We start from the raw sequence: 19,187 nt of genomic DNA on the forward strand, positions 1-19,187 counted from the left end.
CCATGGCCCTTGGCTCCGATGGCGAGGGCTGGTACTTGTTACTTGCTGGGATTACTATACACTTGATCCACCGATGGTCCTTTGGCGTGTACGGCGATTACAGATGGTGTGGTGGAGCGGAAGGCCTTTGGCCCCCTGCTGGCGGTCAGTATTGGAATACATACACACAAATCCGCCTGTTGAAGCCCGTCGTTCTCTGTATCTCTCGTACAACACACAAGCTGCCATCTTCTCTTCCCCATCGAAATCGCAGTGGGCCGATAATAGAAACATGGCGCATCAGTATCCGTACGCCCAGCCTGCGCCATATCCGCCCGCTGGCCAATACGCACCGCAACCACAGCTCTACCCGCCCGGTCGAGCAGGAAGCAGACCAGCAAGCCCTTATCAACAGCTCGACCCAGCGGTGGCAGCGCAGCCGTGGGCCGGCCCAGGCCATGCGCAACAGCAGCAGCCCGCTCACCCTCCCTCTCGAACCCCGAGCCCGTATCATCAGCAGCAGCAGGGATATCCGTCTCCAGGATATCCGCCCAGCCAGCCAGCCTACCCTCCACCACAATATCCTCCTCCCCAGGGCCATCCGCCACAAGGCTACCCTCCTCCGACGGGAGGGTACCAATATGCGCCTCCGTCGCCGCAGCCTCGACTTCCCCCCCAGCAACCCAGCGGGCCGTACACGCTCCTCTTCCAGCCCTCCTCCCAGAAACACACCCGCACCCTGACACCCGCGGGCTCCAACACCCCGACATACGTCGCGACCTACAACCGCGCCCTGATCTACTCCTCCGCGCCGGACATCAGCATCACGACGTCCGCGACCGGCGCCCAACTCGCCACCGTCAACTGGCACACCTGGTCCGGCAAGATCGACCTGGCCTTCCCCGCCACGGGCGCCCAGATCACCTACAAGGACAGCTTCGAGCCCGCGGGGCCCCGGTCCGCGAGTCTCGGCCGCCTGTTCTGGACCGTCACGCACGGCTCCGACACGCAGGCCGACCTCCGCTGCGCGGACCGCGCGGGCGCCACCGTCTGCACCGTCGTCCTGCGCGACAAGCTGCGCAGCGGCCGGGTCGAGATCTGGCGGCCCGGCCTGGACGGGGACCTCTTCGACCAGGTCGTCGTCAGCGCGGTCGCGGAGATTGAAGACTGGAAGAGGAAGGTGGAGAGCCGGAACAGCAATCCCGGCATCATCGCCGGGGGCGTCGTGGCTGCGTTGGGGAACTGAGATGGGCGAGATGCGTGTGGGGGAATGAATGACATGCTGTGGGAGAAGAGGCGATGGCAGGGGAGAATGGACAAGGCGCGACGGGATTTGGGACGGTCTGCGAATGGAGTACACTGGCGCATCTAATCCCTTCTGCACAAAATTGTGTCATGTGCCCAATCTGTCTCGTTCCGGGAGAGCGCTCGTCGACATCGACCTATGTAAGAAGGGAGAGTTTTTTCCTGGAGTCGATCATCAGCGTTGCCGGAATACATCACGCAAGAATTCGCAACAACCAAGAACTTTTTTCTCTCTTTGCCGGCTATGCAGAGTCACAATTAAATAGAACCTTTATTCGACCAAGGGGCTGGTACATGATATGCTCTGTTAGTTGTTGTTTCATCTCTCCTCAGTGACCTCGTCCAAGATAGGTATCAGAATATCCAATAAACATTACCGCCCCCACGCACGCACTGCCTCCCTGGCGTCCTCCTGACGCCCCATCTCCCTCTCGCTCCGGGGGCTGCTACTTCTTCACCGCGCCCACCTCTTCCTCTTCCTTCAAGATATCCGGCACGGGTCCCACCGGCGTGATGCCAAACGGGTTGATCTGCTTGTGGCTCTTGGTGTAGTGCTTCTTGATGTGTTCGAACTGCGTCGTCTCCCCGAACGCCGGGATGGTCCAGTACAGATGCCTCAGCCAGCGGTGGAGGTGCGGGTACCCGCTCCGGATGTCCTTGATGTTGCACTTGAAATGCTGCACGTAGACCGGGTCGAAGCGCACGATCGTCGTGTACAGCCGCACGTCGGCCTCGGTCAGCTGGGCGCCGAAGTAGAAGGGGCCCCGGGACGCGGATTCGGCGAGGATGGCCTCGGTGCGGTCGAGCGACTTGAAGAGTTGCTCCACGTTGCGCTCGTAGGCTTCTTGGGTGGTGGCGAAGCCGGACTTGTACACACCGTTGTTGATGTCGTCATACGTCCATTTGTTCACCTCCTCGATCTTGTCCTTCAGCCCGTCCGGGTACAGCACCACGTTCTTGTACTGTTCGGGCAGGATGTCGTCGAACGCGGTGTAGAACATCCGGATGATCTCCGAGGATTCGTTGTTCACGATCGTCTGCTTCTTCTTGTCCCAGAGCGTGGGCACCGTGAAGCGGCCTTCGTAGTTCGGGTTGGCGGAAAAGTACAGGTCTCGGAGGTGGGTGTTGTTAGGGTGGAGGGGATCCGGGGTGACATTTTCACCAGGCACTTGTTCGTCGGCGGTCGCGAAGCGCCAGCCTGGAGCAGGCAGTCAGCTCACCGCCCGAGGATGGTCTGTCTCGAGGCCCAAGACGTACCTTTCTCGGCCATGTGCCAGTGCACGCTGGTGAAGGGGATGATCTCTTCCAACCCCTTCAGTTTCCTCACGATGAGTGTTCGGTGTGCTGTTTCGTCCCTTGTCAACAAGACTACTCTCTTTCACATCGACATCAGAGCTCCCATACCCCATGGACATGCATAGCTGACATATAGATGGTATCTCCCTTTCTCCGCCGGGAACTCAGCGTTCGGGTCACTCGAGATCCAATTCCGAAACGACGAAACCTGTCTCTTGAACTCGCCCGAGGTGTCGCCCGGTTTGACCCAATCTGTAATGGTTCCTTTGCCCTGTATCAAGAAGTCTATGTTCAGCCCCAACTCGAGGTAGTATAACGCGACGATAGAGACAAGAAGAACGAGGATGGAGGTTGCAAAGAGAGAGCTGCTCCGTACCGATGACATGGTGGATTCCGATTGCGCGGGTGTTGCTTGCGGTTTCGACTTCGTGGTCAGGTGTACTAGCTGCAGTCGAGCCCGTGCAAGGACGCTGGACATGGACCGATTGAGTTGGAGCAACTGAATTGGTAGAGAGAGCAGGGAGCAGCTTTTGTAGTTGTTGGCCAGACACGTAGGTATTCCATTGGCATCACTGCGGAACGGCCGCCGACGTTTCGATGACACAATGTGGGGGTTTTTGCGAGCCGCGAGAGGGCGAGAGGGGCATCGACACGCACTATGGCTGGGATGCACAACACCGCGATGACTAAACCATGTATCCTGACTAAAGATGCAGTAAGACAGCTACCAACATGCGGCAATAGGGACTTCCCCTTACGGCTACAGCAGATCTAGCGAGTCCATGCTTTGTTTCTCAAATACTTCATATTGGCCACCTAGGCATTGTCCAGTCATACAATGTCCACCGTAAAGGTACTTTCTTGTAGTCGTGGTACAGAGGTGAGAGAATCAAGTTCTATCCGATGCCTCACACCAGGAGCATGGCCAAGATTTCTAGATGCGCCAATGCTTCCAAACGCCCCCTCAATCTTGCTATCAAACTCCCACGGGTGAAGGAAGTGATTGAGCTTCAGCTTCAACTTCGACCTTAGTCCAGCTTGTACTTCACCATCACATAAGGAATCTCAACATCCTCTTCGGTTGTATCCTCGGCAGTAATCTCAAAGATGATGTTCTTCTGGTGGTCTGGGATCGGTTTGCGACTGATTGTCTCGAGCAATTTGCTCATCTTGAGCGGCAGGCGATCTTTGGTCTTGCTGGGCGGGTAGAAACTGGCGTACAGCAAGCTGACCCCAGAGCTCACCATCGTCACGCTCAGCCCAAGGTTGTCAAAATGTGCCAAAAATTCAGTCAGAGTAAAGTCTTCGATCTCAAAGCGGTCCCAGAGCTTGTCGATGGTCACTTCGCCCTCCTTGCCTTGGTATGTGCCCTTGGGACTGGCGATCGGTTCACTGAATCCAAAGAACGGTAATGCAAGGTTGACGAAGCCGTTCTTGTACTGCTCGAGATCGGTTTTGCCATCCACGACCTTGAACAGCTCCAGGATCACCAGCCCAGTAACGAGTGCAGTGGTGGTGGCAATGGCGGGAATAATCTTGCCCGCAATGAACTTCGTCTTGTGACGGTCGGCAATTGGGATGTTATAGTTCATGGCGCGGAGGTTGCTCGCAGCAGTGATGAAGTCAATGTGGTGATTTGTGTCGTCGTCCTTCTCAAACTCGACAACATTGAGCCGGAATCCAGGCAGACTCTTGGGCGTGGGCAACTGGGCCACAATCTTGTCCAACTCTTCCGCATCATCCGCAAACGTCGGTGCCGGTCCATTGGGGTCTGGCTCCTTCTCGTCGGTCTGGATTTTCACATTCGCATCTGGCTTGAACTCGGGAATGATCATGCTGTCTAGAACTTTTACGTAGTCTTCATATTTGAGCTGAGGAACAGGAATGCCATAGTTGAAAGCGTGGAGGGCTGCCCCATGGACAACGAATCCCATATGTGTCTCGTCTGAAGGATCAAAGTTGAGGGGCGTTGGGGCACGTTTTGGTCCAGACCAGAAGTCGGCCCCGCTTGATGTCTTCGAGTCTTTGGGGAAGTTGTAGAGCAACTGGGCAATGGCGTTGTGAAATTGCTTCTCGAATTGCATCCGGGCCCAGGCAATACAGTCATTGAAATCGCTTGGCTTGTCAGTGACCAAGAACTCTTTGAGGCTGTCAAGGATCATCTTCTCGTTGCCTTGCTGCCTCAGCGTGGTATTGATGTAGTCGGGTTGTGTCATGTAAAGGTTGACAGTCTCCGGCGGTCCCACAAAATAGGACTGGAACAGGTCTCGAGCCCAAGCGATGGTGTGTTCAATCTTGTTGGGGAAGCTTCGGAGAGTGCACATGGGGAAAGATTGTTCAGGCGGATCTTGCGAGCTAGAATACGACTCGGTCAGGCGCGGGAGAATGACTTGGGTATTGCCCTTTGTTCCAAGAGTGCCACTTTCCAGAAGTGGTTTCATGAAGAAAACGCATCGTCGATCGACATACGTACGTGCCTCGACGTTGTCAAGAGCATTTGTGACGATATCAAGCTGGTTCCAGAACGCCTCGTTGAAGATGTCTTCGCTGTCAGGGCCGATGCGGTCCGTCATGGTCGTGATTTTCCCCTTGAGGTCGGGGTTCATTGCCTGAGCGGCCGCAGCTGCAACCTCGCTCTTCTGTTTTCCAACATCCTTGGCTCGGAACAGGAACTGGCGGTTGAGATTGCTCTTTTCGATGGAATCGTTATCTGTGACTGTGATGTGACCATTGGGACCAGTACCCAGACCGATCATTGCGTAGTTCTTGAGCATCTCACATCCAATGGCGCCAGCGCCAACCAGGAAGTTCTTCACGTTGGAGATCTTCTCTTGAAACTCCTTGCCGAAGACCGCAACCTGGCCATCATATCGCGAACCCGTGGGCTTGCAAAGTTCCTCGTTTCGGTTCACAGAAGAAGGTAGGGATTCGAGCGAATCGAAGTACATCCACTGTACGACTGGTGTGAACTTTCCGGAAACCGCCTTCAGCACTTCCTGCGCAGTGAGACCACCAAAGAACGCAGCCATGGGACTGAGATCACCCTGCGCTTGATAACTCAACTCGGTGATCAACTTCTCATCGATCTCGACCTCTTCGGCACTCTCCTTTGCCATCTTCTTCGTAATTTCTAGGATTTCCTTTCCATCCTCCTCGTTATGCGGACGAGGTAGGTAGCCCTTGTTTTCTTTGAACGCATGGAGAGCCTGAATGCCAACATGGAGTTGTGCGGGCCGGTCAAACTTAGCAAAATCCGATATGAGAAACTCCGGCTTCTTGATCTGTTCCGACAGTGATTGGAACTGAAGGACCTTGGGCATCTTGACCTGGGCGAAAAGACCGCCTCCTTCATATTTGCCCAGACCCGACACATCGCCAATGGAGAAAGAGTACGGGCCCTTCACAGTGATCTTTCGAGGAGGGGCTCCATTGAGAGCTTCCATTCCTCTGATTTCTGCAAACTCAACGTAATCGCCGTCTTCGAGTCCATGTCTTGTCTCGTCCAGGGCTGATACCAGACCAGTTTCATCAATATCTGCCACAATGCCACTGATTGGGTTCTCTCCGGTGATGTCGCCCACAGTGAAGTCCTTCCCGAAGTCGGTGAAGATGTAGCCAAAGAGGCCAAATGTGTCGGCGATCACCAGGTAGATGCCGTTCTGATGGCAATAGTCGGAGATGGTGAGTTGATCTTTCAGAGATGTTGTTGTGAGCACGACGACTTGGAATTTTTTGAGTTGGCTCAAGTTATCGGTCAACGTCTTGGCCTTGTGGACGGCAACGGGAGTGTACGAATTGAGCTCGGCCACACGTGGGGCAGTCACTTCTGCTCGGGGCTTGCCCACATCTTCGGGACGTAGGAAGAATTGGGAGGAAAGGTCTGCAATCGCAACAGGGTTAGGATCGAACAGGGTCAGAGATTTGACGCCGGCCAGAGCAATGTTCTTTGCGATCTCCACGCCGAGGCCCTTCAGCCCGACGATGAGCACGTTGGAGGCGCCCATCCGCTTCATAGCCTCGTGGCCTAGGACGTAGAGTTGTCGGCTGTAGAGGGATTCATCGATTTCGCCATTCTGGAGCTCCGTAATGGCAGCCCCAGGGTTGTCCACTTCCATCACAGCGTCCGTCATGATTTTCTTTTCTGGCCGGGCGAGGTCTTCTGACGAAGCCTTTCTTTTGCTACCGGCTTTTACAGAGTCTGGGAACTCGGCGTGAGGAGAAATGGTGACAGTGGCCTTGCCTCAAGCAAGACCCAGATGACGGTAGAACGGATCCGAAGAGCGCAAGCAGCTGCTTCAGATAAACGTTTCGGATGGGAGAGGGGAACCTTGTGGCAAGAGGAGAGGGAGGCGAAATGAGTGACGGAAGGACAAATTGTCAAGAGGCTGATTATGAAGAAAAGACAGGATCTGATGGCGTAGGCGCAGGCAAAAGGCAAAGGCGAACGTAAGGTTGTTTGGTATATTAGTCAAAGAGATTCGCGGACTGCAGTTGGTTCTTAGACGCAGAGAGCACTTGGTCTTGGTGAGAAGGCAGACGCCCGAGACAGTGATGCAATCGCAGGCAAGAATAGGCCTGACAGGCCCTGCCAGGCCTGCTAGGTGACTTATGGTTAGGCTATCTGGCTGCCACTCGGCACACTTGCCACCACTATATAGCTGATGCTAATGGTGAGGTGCGCCCCACGCTCAAGATGCTTGCCTCGGTAGCCGCGCTGAGATTGGTCACCGCCACCACCTCCATGGGTTCTCACAAAGTACAGCCTCGCGTCTCTGTGTAAAGATTCCCTTTCAATCTTGCCATTTGGTGGTAGGGGATTGACTGAAGCACCGGATTTCGACGCGTCCTTCCTCCTACCGACGCGTGTCGATCGCGGTCAGGCCCCGCAAGCTAGATTTTACATTCGCTATGGGCCTCAGTCCCTTTCAATGTGTCGCTTCGAGCTCTTCGGGCGGCTAATCCTCAAATTTCAGCGGCACCACGACTCTCCTGCGTTGTTCGACTTGTGCCACGATCCCGCTCCCCGTCCTCGTGTCAGACCGGCGAAATGCTTCATGAGATCCTCTTGTCCTTATCCGGCCTCCAGTCACCGATCTGGTCGCAGGCGCGGTCCACAGCAGGACCAGGAGACGAAAAGACATTCAGTCAATATGTTTCACCCCCCGAACGGGCGATGCTAGCGACCCTGGCTCACCTGCATGACTTACATGCTCAACTCAAGGAAGCGACGTCGAGGCTGTCCCAAACTCACCGGTCGATGGTCTGCCGAGCGGTCAGTTCTTCAATAGCAGACGTCCACTTGGGTAAATATGTGGATAAGATCATAGAGGTGGAGTCGAGCATACTACAAAAGGACGCTGCTTATGTTGGCGCTTACGACATTGTGCCGTTGAGTACTCTTGTTGCCGAGTTTGCGCCATGGACGAGACGATTGGAGTGGCTATGGTCGGTAGTCCTGCATTTGGATCCTCAGTCCAAGCAGAATGGGAAGGTCCGTTCGCCTTCTGGAGCCAGCATCCTGGATTGGCTAGGAGACGAGACACACACCGGGTACTCCGATATTGAGGACATGGCCACTGCGCTTCTGACTGTTGCCCAGAAAGCATGGATGCGAGCCGCATCGCTGTGGGTGCTCTACGGGAGACTGCCAACTTCTGGGGCCGAGGATTTCTGCATCAGGCCAAATCCAAGGCCATCATCGGTGATGGATTCATACATGATCGACCGTTCATTGGCACCCAAGTTCTTGACTGCCGGGACCAGCAGTGCTTTGCTTTCAGCTGGCAGTGCTCTGAGCCAGTTATATTCGCAGGCTGCGTCGTATGGACCATTACTGAGTGTGTCAACTGATGCATCCTTGTCTTTGCTACCAACACATTTGGCGCTGCTCGAATCCTTACAGTATCCGTTGAATCCATCGTTGCTAGAGAGCACAATCTCTTCCATCAACCAATCTATATCTGAGAATTCTCTGTCTCAAATCCTCCCCCGACCACTGGTCTTACAGCTGCTGCAAGTCATCTTACGCTATATGCTCCTCAATCAAGGCGAATTTGCAGTGTCATTGATTGATCATGCAGACGATCGGGTAGCCAACCACCGACAAACACCCAACACCGCTCGACCAGTCCGGAAGATTGGACGACTCGACGAACTTGCAATTAAGGAGGCTGAACTGAAGGGCATACTGAACAAGACTATGGCAGAATTGTCAGCGATACAGGGCGATGACGATATGGAAGATGATATCCTCAGCCTGGCGAAGAAATTACTGTCTCTTCGGGCTGTTGATGAGAAGAACGAACTTGGTCGGGGTCTGGTGTCAACGCTGTTGCCTACACTGACCATTCTGCACTTGACAATCCCTACATCCTCGCCGTTGCATATTTTCCTGTCTTCAAGCGATGTGCAAATGTATGCATTCATTAATGCGTATCTGATCTCTATCCACAGAGCAGGGCTGCACTTGTCATCCCTCTGGAAACTGTCCTCACATCGCAGATGTTATCCCTCTCCAATCGGGCCCCCTAGAAGCGCTTCACAATCTGGACGTCGAAAATTGGCAGCTCGACGAGCACGAGACTCTCGGAGATCTACAAGGACCAGAGCATATTGGACAACTGCCAGCAGAGCTTTGTTCATGATTAATGAGCTCGAGGCATTCTTGCAAGGGGAGGTGATCCAGAGCAGTTGGGCACACTTTTCGAAATGGCTAGATGGCAATGATGGACTGTATCCGTCGTCAGCAAAGTCGTCCAGGCCAGGCACAGCGTCCTCAACTGCTCAGACGGGGACGGCGGAATTGTCCACCCAGGAAGCACCCACAGTGCCAGCAGATCCTCGGACCATGGCAGAAGCCCATCGCCGATTTCTGCACGCCTTACACACAGCCTTATTCCTCACGAATGTCGAGTTTGTTGCAACTTTGAAAGAACTCCTGAATCAGGCCGACCATTTTATTGCTCTTTTCTCCCGTCTGCAGACAGTGTGGGAGGGTCTGGACCTCCAAGAGGACGAAGGCGTGCTTGACGCATTCTCCAACTATGCCCAAGACGAGAGAGATGTTCTCACCGAAATGGATCGCACGAGAGAGGCGATAGAGACAACACTCTCCGATCTAGTGACGGAGATTCGAGACATGGAGAAGGAAAAACGAACCGGGGTCGGATTGATGACTAGCAATCTGCAGGAGAGCATGAACGGGATGCAGTTGCACGGAAACGGCACCAAATTTGTGCCGTGGCAGGCGAGGACAGTGGATCGTTTGGTCATGAAACTCGATGGCCTTGTGATGAAGCAGGACGAGGACAGAGATCATACTGCAGTCGGCCTTGTTGATGCATATGATGAATGATTGAATGAATAAACGAGCGAGGAACCAGAGACATTATTAGGATTGGCTGCAGATCTCACGACAATGTAGCGGTGCCTCTAGTCAAGTAGGGGTGATTGAGAATATATTTCTATCCAACAAACCCTATGCGAAAATGCTGTTAGCAACGTGTGTGCCGTGTACAATCCCGGGTCCACGACGAGGAGACCACTTTGAGTAGCAAAGTACGTGAAGGAGAATCAGAAAAGCCGTCGACCTCATACCCTTCCCCGGAACGACGAACCCTGACCAATACGCAACTTCATAACGATAGCCACGATCGGTAGTCTGCCGTCGCGTTTGGGGGAAAGGTGTCTCCGAAGTAGAGAACTCAGAGAATGGATAGACTTGGTGTCATCATGAACAGAAGTCAAGGAATGCAAAGATGCAAGAGACATTGGTGGAGTGGCTGGGTTGAAGCGAACGACATACTTTGCATGCTTCTGTAATTCTCTGGCAGAGCACTCTACCGTTCCTGTGAACAAGCTATTCGTTAGCTCAAAGCTGGTCGGTCACCAAGTTGACTGGGATGAATGAGACTTGGAAGCATGTTTTTTCAAGGGTGTAAAGTCAGACAATATGGTAAGCTTTGGTAATGCTTTCTTCAAGGGGTATCAGAAGCAGAACTGATTGATAAGAACCTTGGATCATCATAATAGTGGTGTGCAGGACAGAGGAAAGAAAATCACGGAGGACTTACATCGTGCATGGCTTGGGGGATCTTCTCATCCACGATCGACTGTTGCTGTTGCAGATAGATGTCAGTTTCCTCTTGGCCCAACAAAATCCACGAGAGCTCCATTGTGTCTGAAGGGGTCAGATGGTAGTGCATGTTTAGTTCAAGGCTCATGAAAAGGATCGCCGGAACTTGGTGTATGATAAAAGTTCATCAGGTAACAAGGCGGATGGGAGAATGACGCGGATAAAGGTGCAACTCACTTCGTGTTTAAGGGAAGACAAGGTATCCGCAAAGGAGTCCATGTACAGCCTGAACGGGCGAGGATGATCACGGCCTCATTCGAGATTGGGGTAGATTCAATCTCTGGGCGATGTGGATGTGAAGTTGAAAGATGCTGCGAAAGTTGAAGCGAACAAAATTGTTTTCGGGGTCGGATAAACATCGGAATCTTGGCAGCTTCGGTCCCGTGACAAACCTCCGACGAGGCTAGCAAGGCCAAGTCTCAAGGCTCGATGGTTGCCAGGGCTACAGATTACGTTGGTATTTTAGGGCTTCAAAGCCGCTTCATGCCTCTTTTTCGTTACACCGCATCTTGTGCTCCAAAGAAACTCAAGTACAGTTCCCTTTAAGCAATTCTCTGAAGTTTATTCCATCGTGAAGCCGAAACTAGGTCTCAGGAATCTCCGCGGCTGCCACCCTTTAACAAGGAGCGTTCGCCCATCAACACCTGGTACAGAGACTAGGACACCTTGAATGCACACTCGTGTACGGAATTGTCTTGGAATGATACTCTATTTGGCAGTCCACTACGGTGTCCGATTTACAGCAGCGGTTTGATGATGAGTTCAGCCATCGAGGTGGCGAAAACTATGCCAGCATCTTCTCCCACAGTCTCGGGGAAATGCCCGCGGATGCTTGACTGTGTAACCCTTGCTACTCTACTTTGAAGAAACAATCTTGTCTTCTTCCAGCCAAGCATTGGTGCTGTGTCAACTGTGCCATCGACTCGGACCACATTCGATCTCCAGAGGCAACTTTCAGTCAACAGACTCTTGGACTCGGGACAGGAAAGTGGTTCTTGACGCTGGCAGCATTTCTGTGGACAGAATGTACCACAGATACGAGCCATCCCGTTTGCTGATCATCACGGGCCGATCAAATGGAGGTCAATGGCTGTTCGCGCGAGTCAATAGTCTGGAAAATAGAATAACTACCCCCTACCAAGGAACTAATCTACAGGTTTTGTCCTATAGGCCAATTGGACCAAAAGAGCACATTTTCCCTACCTGTAGATGCATATACATACAACATAGACTCAAACACAAAATTGGTGGGTCGTGGTGCGGAAAGTCTCTTGTGTCTGTGTCACGTTGTTTCTGCTTACTCTGAACATGATCTCATCAGGTGCTCAAGGTCATCTTTCATATAGGCCAGGAATTTCGCCTCAAGACCATCAACAAGGAGGGGACAGAGGCGCAATACTACCATTGCCAGTGACATTGACGGCGACTACATGCGTTACTCAACCGATGGTATGGCTAACGTCGACGATGAGCAAAATCCGACTCTGCGTGTCATAGTCGGTGGACTGCCGCGGACTGGCACGACGTCCATGACCAAAGCTCTTCAAATCCTTCTAAACGGCCCAGTCTTCGATGGCGGTTCCGCTTCCTATACCGGCGACGCTAATACGCAACGACGAATGCTGGAGCTCGCGCAGCACTGTCCCATGAGGACTCTAGTCGACCGCGCTTTTGTACAGTATCGACTTGCTGAATTGACCCAAGGCTGTGTGGCTAGCTCCGACCAACCTGGATGCTACTTCCTTGAGGAGTTGCTGCAATTGTATCCGGAGGCAAAGGTTATATGCACGGTCCGGGAACGAGACTCCTGGTGGGCCAGCTACTCGGCATTGTGGCAGGGCATTCAAGATCTTTATCCTTGGTCCTGGCTATCCCCCAGTCTGAGGCGCTTCTGCATCTTCTCCTACGAGTTCTGGAAGCGCGTGCCGCAAGCTGTGGGCATACCCCAGTGTGAACCTTGGCCATTGCTCAACCAGGAGAAACTCTATGAAGCGCATGCCGAGTATGTTCAGCGCGTGGTGCCGCCCGACCAACTCTACTTCTTCAACGTTCGGGACGGATGGGAGCCATTATGCAAGATTCTGAACGTCCCTGTTCCGAATGAACCCTTTCCGCACGCTTTCCCGAGGTCATGGCTGCAGGAGGGAAAAATTGCGTTGATTGCGGGACTGAAGAGGCGCTTCGCAGTCCTGATGGGATTGGTAGGGCTGCTGATCGGAGTCACAGTCTATGCTGGCAACAGATACCTCCAAAAATTGGTTAAATAAGCCGAAAGAACAAGGCAGTGCGTATTAATATGCGCTTGTGCACGAGGGCAAGCAGAATCTCGCTTACAGAAGTCTTACCAACATCGAGAAACGGAGGAAAACGTACAGACTTGCCGTCAAGAGCCGACGGCGCCGTCCTCTAATGCGAGGGCACCTATGTGTCCTTGGTCATACCTTGAACTAAATCCTTTCTGCTGCCTACGTCACGAGGCAGCTCTATCCGACGGGAATGAGTGTAACCGGCCCCGAGGACATCGGCAAAAAGATGAGCAGCCAGAGAGTCCTCATGAACCTTGAAGAAATTGGCGAGGCTCCGGAATGCTTCTCAGGCAGTACAACACAGGCGGATGAACTTTGACGATGACACGGAGTAATAGTTCGCACGAGGCTGTGCAAGGCTGCCTTATCCCTCACTACAGCGGAGTATTGAATCGCGAGTCACATTTCGCGATGCTTGGCGAATGCAATAATTGCGACTGACTGCTTGTAAATGCTTCCCTCAAATTCAGCACATGCCCTGGTCCTCCCTGGGACGTCCACTCCTTTCAACTGAGACTGCGATGTCATGAGCGACAGACGAAGAATCAATGGGCCTGCAGCCACGACCAGCCCTCCGGTGTTCGCGCCATACCCACAAACTGCGACGCCGTTGCGGCAACGAGTGAGGAAACCAAATGAACTGCGCAGGATTTGTATGATGTCCCTCTTGCTCTACTATGAGTCTATACTGACCAAGCATAGTTCTACAAACTGGAATAATACCGTCAGCCAGTGGCTCAGCGTATCTTGAGCTTGAAAGTCCTCCGGAACCGAGACCTTTTCTTGTTCCTACATCCTCCACCATAAAACTGTCATGCTCTGTACATGGGCCGAAACCATTACCGCGAACCGCATCATTCTCGCCGAATGTACAACTGACCGCCTCTGTCAAGTTTGCGCCGTTTGCGACCCGTGTCCGACAAGGCTACGTTCCTAACCAGACTGAAAAGGATCTGGGATTGCACTTGGAAAATGCCTTGAGAGGCGTTCTCCTGCCAGATCGATGGCCGAAGAGTGCCATTGACGTTGCGGTCACAGTCCTCGAGGGAGAAGATGACCAAGAGGAGGGAGATCGATTCGCGGGGCTCGGACTCTTCAACCTGCTGGCGGCAGCAATTAATGTGGCTATGGCGGCGCTGGCAGATGCGAGGATTGACTGTTTGGATCTGCTGGCCGCAGGTGTCGGAGCTGTTATCCCCGGGCCCGACTCAAAGCCTCTGCGAGTGCTGGATCCTGCGGCTGTCGAGCACAGTGAGATACAGTCTAGCTGTGTGGTGGGCTACTTGTCTTCGAGGGATGAGATTGTGGAAATGTGGTCCAGTGGTTCTATCTCAACCCAGAACGCCAATGCACCAACTGGCTTCGATGAACTGGTTGGTGCTGCCGTTGCTGCTGCACGGGGAGCCCAGACCGTGATCAAGGAAGCCTTGCTTGAATCCATGACAAGAAGCCAGATTACCGTCAAGAAAACCGCCCAGGGAGAAATGAATGATGTTGAAATGAATACATGAATGATCTGAAATTCTATTGAAGGGTAGGAGTTAAAACTGAGCCCCATTTACCACTGGCAAGGCATTGTTCTTTCCATTCAGCTGAGATCAGCTTCTACGACTCTAACGCAACCAGTCGTCGGCTCCTGTTTGAATCAAATTCATCTGGACCTGGATTTACTTTCACCTCATCTTCACACACTCCCCTCGGTGTTATTCAACAGGAAGTGGATTACCAGACCTCTATAACCGATGCCCGACTACTGATCTTCACTTGGCGTTGGTCTGGGCTATTTGTTTATAAACCACTACCCCGGCTCTTCAATCTTCAACACCTAACTTCATCACCCCCTAACTCACCTGCCTCCTCTCTTGCATCACAAACAGTCCGTCATCATGGCTCCGTTCCAGGCCGACGACAACGTCGTCTTTTTGTACCACTGTCTCCAAAACGCCGCTGGAAAGGTACGTATAATGACGACAATTCTCTCTATACGCCTCAACTAACATCGGATAGATCGACTGGAATGCGGTGGCCATTGCGACAGGATCGACCAGAGGAGCCGTGGAAATGCGCTGGAGGCGACTCAAGAAGAAGATCGAGGGCGACACTAACACTGGACAGCCTGCGACGCCAACACCAGTCCAACCTTCTCAAGGGCTGAAGACTAGCCCGAGAAAGAGGCAGAATACCGGAACTCGTAAGCGCAAGATGGAAGCTTCCGATTATGAAGATGATGCAGATGGTACAGGACCTCCCCAAGTGGACGGTCAGGTTGATCCCAAACCTTCCGCCCCTCTCAGTCGAACTCGGGGAAGGAAATCGAAATATGATATCAAAGCTTGCTTGGCCAACGATGAGGATTCCAGCGATATCAAATCTTCAGAAAGCGACGAGGATTATGTTACCAGCGCCAAAGCGATCAAGTCTGAAGATGATGACCTGTTTATGTTCGACTCCGGAGATGATCTGAAGCCGAAGGCAAAGCGAAACAAAACGTCGCCGCCATTGCTCCCCAAGGTGCAGCTTCGCCAGGCTGATGCTCGCGCCGGACGATTACACATTGGAAATCTTCCTTTTGGAACCACGGAAAGTGACCTCAGACGGTTCTTCAAGGGATTCAATGTGTATGTGACTTTCGCACCCCCATTTTGCGTCGAGAAGCTAATTCAATACCGCAGCGAGTCTGTCGCCACTTTTACCAAACCGCGTAACACACGTGAAACTGGCTATGCCTTAGTCGACCTCAAGTCGTCTGAAGATGCAGAAGAAGCTGTCCGATCTCTATCACCCATGCAGCTCCGTGGAAGAAAGGTCACAATAGGAGTTGACAGAAACTATACGCCGAGAGCCACCACCAAACCGCCCAATGCCCATAATCAACTTCAGACGGCCATCGAGAAAGCGGCGCCACCCTCGAATGCCAACAATGTTCAACAAAAGCCACCTGCTGTACCCAAAGCGAAGGCTAAGTCTTGCATGCATCCCTCGGACAGACCCCTTCCAAGCATCGAATATTCTCCACCAGCCACTCCGTTGAGTAGTGCCTTCACGAGCGAGAAGCAAGGAGTCGTCGATGCGGAGAGCGAAATCACTCTGCGGATCCTGAAACCTGGGATGGTTCTCACGCTGCCGCCTAAAAGTCGACCTCAGGTTTTGGACAACACCGCCGACTGGCCGGTCTCCAAGCAAGATCTGCCATTCTCTCTTATCTCGGTCACGCCCTCCGTGTCTATGATGAGCCGGTCCACAACTACAGACTCTATCGGCAAGATGCTCCAGCAGGATCTAGCTGACCATGTCGAGATCCGGCCCGAAGACAGCATCTCCAACATAGCTGTTCGTCCGGAACAGGATTCTAACCCCGCGACTGTTACGCCCACAGGTAGGGTTTCAACCATCTTTACCCTGTCGACCTCTTGATTTATACATGTGGCTGACTCTTTCTTCCTCCACACAGGCATCATGACGAATACAGTTCGATTCTTCAAAGGACTTTTGGCTTCTCAAACGTAGCCGTCGATGCAATCAAAAGAGGTGAAATCTTGATTCGGAGCGTCATCCGCGGAACATGCATGGTTTTGGGAGACAGCACTGTTTTGGGTTTCAAAGAGACAACCTCAGCGGGCGGTGCCAACAAACCAGACGGGGCTTTCGCGCTTGAAGATTGAGCACTGGCATGTGAGGACTTTGAGACACCACAGCAGGGGAAGCTTGGAACAGGAAGATGAATACTCGACGGAGCAAATCAGGTGCCTTTCTATTACGACAGAGCTGGAGCTAGAATGGGGCTGGGTCGCTGCATTCGAGTCAGTACTGGAGAGAATCTGTGCTCGAGAAATTCCAAAGAGCTGGACATTTTCACTCTATTTGATAGCTCTTCAATTCGGATCTATGACTATGAACGCTTTGTCTCGTTTCTCTCACTTTTCTTTCCTGCTTCGCTCTTTGATAGCGATGTTGGTGCTGCTGCTCGGGCTCTGCACCATGTGGTGGCTTCTGAGAGCCGGATGGCCACTCAGTCACCGTGCACGCCGATCCACTCGCTGCAGGGGCAGAGGACGTCGCCGTAGATGGTGCACAGTTTGCTGCACCAGCAGAAGTCCCAGCAGACGCAGATACGCGCGGCGATGTAGTCTTCCAAGCTCATGAACCCCTGGTAGTACCGGTACTGGCCCACGGAGACGCCCTCGAGGCGCGCGGCGGCACACTCGCGGTGCACCTCGCGGCGCAGGGTCTCCTCGGCATCGGAGCGGACGGAGCTGAGGGAGGCGGCGTGTGCGGCACAGCCCTCGGCGTGGCTGAGCGCGAGAGACCGCACGGGGAGCGCGTCCAGGTCGGCTTTGGTGTAGTTCTTGGACGGGTATGTTGGGTCGGGGACGAAGTTGGTGTGGGTGAACTCATTGTTGGGGTGGAGCGGGTCGCCCATGGTGAAGGGGACGGGGGCGCCGAAGGTCGATCTGCGCTCGACGCGCACGCGCAGGTAGTCGGCTTCATAGGACTCGAATTGGCCCGGATAGCCGGTCAATTCGGTGGTGAGGCGCTTGCGTTTGAGAGCCAGAGCGGCGTCCGAGTTGTCATCGTCGACATCGGTGAGCTCGGTGCCGGAGCTGTTGCGGTTTCGGTCGTGGTAGGAAAAGGTGGACGATCTGTCGTCCGAGATGGAGCCACACACTGAGACGACGCGGCTGCTGTTGGCGTCTTGATCAACCAGCTTCTCTGCCACGCGGATCTTCTTCGTGGAGAGAAGATGAATGTTGCGGTCTGGACACGTGTTAGCGACGGGAGACACATACTCTCCAAGAAGGAAAGGCGTCTAGGACACTCACCATCGGGTTTCGGCTCATTGCCAGTGGATCTGGTCACGAATGAGTCGCGAGCATTCCTCTTCTTGACTGGACTATGTCTCAGTATTTTCAGGTCAGATAACAGCTCCATAGACTCACCTCTCTTCCGGATTGTCAACGGGCGAGGTCGCTGAACAGGTTGGACAGCCGGATCGGTGATAGTACCATCGGCGGCGTAGAATGAGTCGGGGAGAGAAGGATCTTGAAGGGCAGCCTTGACCTTGTTCTTCTGAGACTTGGGCTGGAGAATAGGCTTGTCACTGTCGTTATCATCGTGGTTTGGAGTCTTGCCGAGTTGGGCTGAGAAGTTCTCGGACCCTGGGATTTCGTAGTCGGCCAGAGTCTCTTTGTCTGGAGCCCAAAGCTGAGGCCAATCTTCCAGACCTTCGCGTCGATCGGCAAAGCCGTCTTCATCGACCACGGGAATGTGGTCGGGGCTAGGTCCCTCCCTGGCCTCGACGCCGCCAAAGAACGATTCAGTTGCCCTTTCCTTCTCCAGCTCTTCATTCATGTCAATATGAAGATGTCCTTCAAGGCCTGTACCCAGAGCCGCAAAGTGACTGTCAATGACATCTGGTAGTATCCGGTCAGTGAAGCACAGAGCAAAGGATTCTGATGTCATGCCATACCTTTGGTCGTCACGTCCACACCAGCTTGGGCGAACGCGAACTGGGCGATGTCGGGAGTGTCGAGGATGAAACCTCCATTGGAGGGACTGGGAATTGTGATTTGGACATGGTTGGTATCCCGTTGGATGGTTGCTGTACAGATCATGGTTAGAGACTCCAATGCGGTAGATGATGTGAGGGCTACCTTGTGCATTTCCGTGCGCTTCGAACGTTGACCTCATTGACTCATTGGACATCATCGCTTTGAGACCAGCATCCGCGAACATGTACTCGAAATATGGAGGTTGCGGGAGTGGGGGAAGGGGTTTGTTGAGAAGAAGATATTCCTGCTCGCTTCTTGCTTGGGATTCCAGGAGACCAGTGGAAGTGCGGGAAGAACGATCACTCCTGCCAATGCTCCGTGAACTGAGACTGAGCTTCTTGTACCAGGATTTGTTGCGACGCTCAGGAGAAGTGATTTGGGTCATTGGAGGCTCCATGCTTTCCACAGTTCTCTTCTCAGGATCGGGCAAACCAACGTAAGGTGCACTGAAGACGGGCATCTCGCATTGACGAACTGCTGGCCGATCTCAATGTGAGATACTGGATTGGCAGCAAAGAGTCTTGATCGCACCACCAGGCTTTCGAGAACACAACGGGTAAAGATAGAGGAACACAGACAACAACACACAATGCATTGCAAGAAGATGTCGGCTTGAGA

At 53.2% G+C, this 19,187-nt stretch overlaps 7 protein-coding genes across 7 annotated transcripts; 4 read left to right on the forward strand and 3 right to left on the reverse strand.

The window, feature by feature from the left end:
• Positions 1-1,382: 1,382 nt before the first annotated feature.
• PV07_00709 (uncharacterized protein) lies at positions 1,383-3,146 on the reverse strand. Its single transcript, XM_016387182.1, has 4 exons — positions 2,957-3,146; positions 2,689-2,851; positions 2,542-2,628; positions 1,383-2,482 (listed from the first exon to the last, which is right to left on the reverse strand). Exons 1-4 carry the CDS (start codon positions 3,056-3,058, stop codon positions 1,731-1,733), a joined length of 1,104 nt encoding a protein of 367 aa, XP_016254110.1. The 5' UTR covers positions 3,059-3,146; the 3' UTR covers positions 1,383-1,730.
• Positions 3,147-3,275: 129 nt separating this feature from the next.
• On the reverse strand, positions 3,276-7,105 carry PV07_00710 (uncharacterized protein). The gene has a single exon (XM_016387183.1). It carries the CDS (start codon positions 6,708-6,710, stop codon positions 3,609-3,611), a length of 3,102 nt encoding a protein of 1,033 aa, XP_016254111.1. The 5' UTR covers positions 6,711-7,105; the 3' UTR covers positions 3,276-3,608.
• Positions 7,106-7,345: 240 nt separating this feature from the next.
• Positions 7,346-10,052, forward strand: PV07_00711 (uncharacterized protein). The gene has a single exon (XM_016387184.1). The coding sequence runs from the start codon at positions 7,628-7,630 to the stop codon at positions 9,932-9,934; it is 2,307 nt and encodes a 768-aa protein (XP_016254112.1). The 5' UTR covers positions 7,346-7,627; the 3' UTR covers positions 9,935-10,052.
• Positions 10,053-12,050: 1,998 nt separating this feature from the next.
• PV07_00712 (uncharacterized protein) lies at positions 12,051-13,174 on the forward strand. The gene has a single exon (XM_016387185.1). It carries the CDS (start codon positions 12,145-12,147, stop codon positions 12,979-12,981), a length of 837 nt encoding a protein of 278 aa, XP_016254113.1. The 5' UTR covers positions 12,051-12,144; the 3' UTR covers positions 12,982-13,174.
• A 372-nt stretch (positions 13,175-13,546) lies between these two features.
• Positions 13,547-14,531, forward strand: PV07_00713 (uncharacterized protein; the record flags this gene model as incomplete). Its single annotated transcript, XM_016387186.1, has 2 exons — positions 13,547-13,673; positions 13,723-14,531. The coding sequence occupies 2 exons, from the start codon at positions 13,547-13,549 to the stop codon at positions 14,529-14,531; spliced, it is 936 nt and encodes a 311-aa protein (XP_016254114.1).
• A 375-nt stretch (positions 14,532-14,906) lies between these two features.
• Positions 14,907-16,527, forward strand: PV07_00714 (uncharacterized protein; the record flags this gene model as incomplete). Its single annotated transcript, XM_016387187.1, has 4 exons — positions 14,907-14,975; positions 15,028-15,638; positions 15,693-16,396; positions 16,472-16,527. The coding sequence occupies 4 exons, from the start codon at positions 14,907-14,909 to the stop codon at positions 16,525-16,527; spliced, it is 1,440 nt and encodes a 479-aa protein (XP_016254115.1).
• A 337-nt stretch (positions 16,528-16,864) lies between these two features.
• PV07_00715 (uncharacterized protein) lies at positions 16,865-19,029 on the reverse strand (the record flags this gene model as incomplete). Its single annotated transcript, XM_016387188.1, has 5 exons — positions 16,865-17,775; positions 17,841-17,906; positions 17,958-18,431; positions 18,488-18,619; positions 18,672-19,029. 5 exons carry the CDS (start codon positions 19,027-19,029, stop codon positions 17,030-17,032), a joined length of 1,776 nt encoding a protein of 591 aa, XP_016254116.1. The 3' UTR covers positions 16,865-17,029.
• Positions 19,030-19,187: the final 158 nt, after the last annotated feature.

This window comes from Cladophialophora immunda, assembly GCF_000835495.1.
Source record: "Cladophialophora immunda strain CBS 83496 unplaced genomic scaffold supercont1.1, whole genome shotgun sequence".
Taxonomy (NCBI): domain Eukaryota; kingdom Fungi; phylum Ascomycota; class Eurotiomycetes; order Chaetothyriales; family Herpotrichiellaceae; genus Cladophialophora; species Cladophialophora immunda.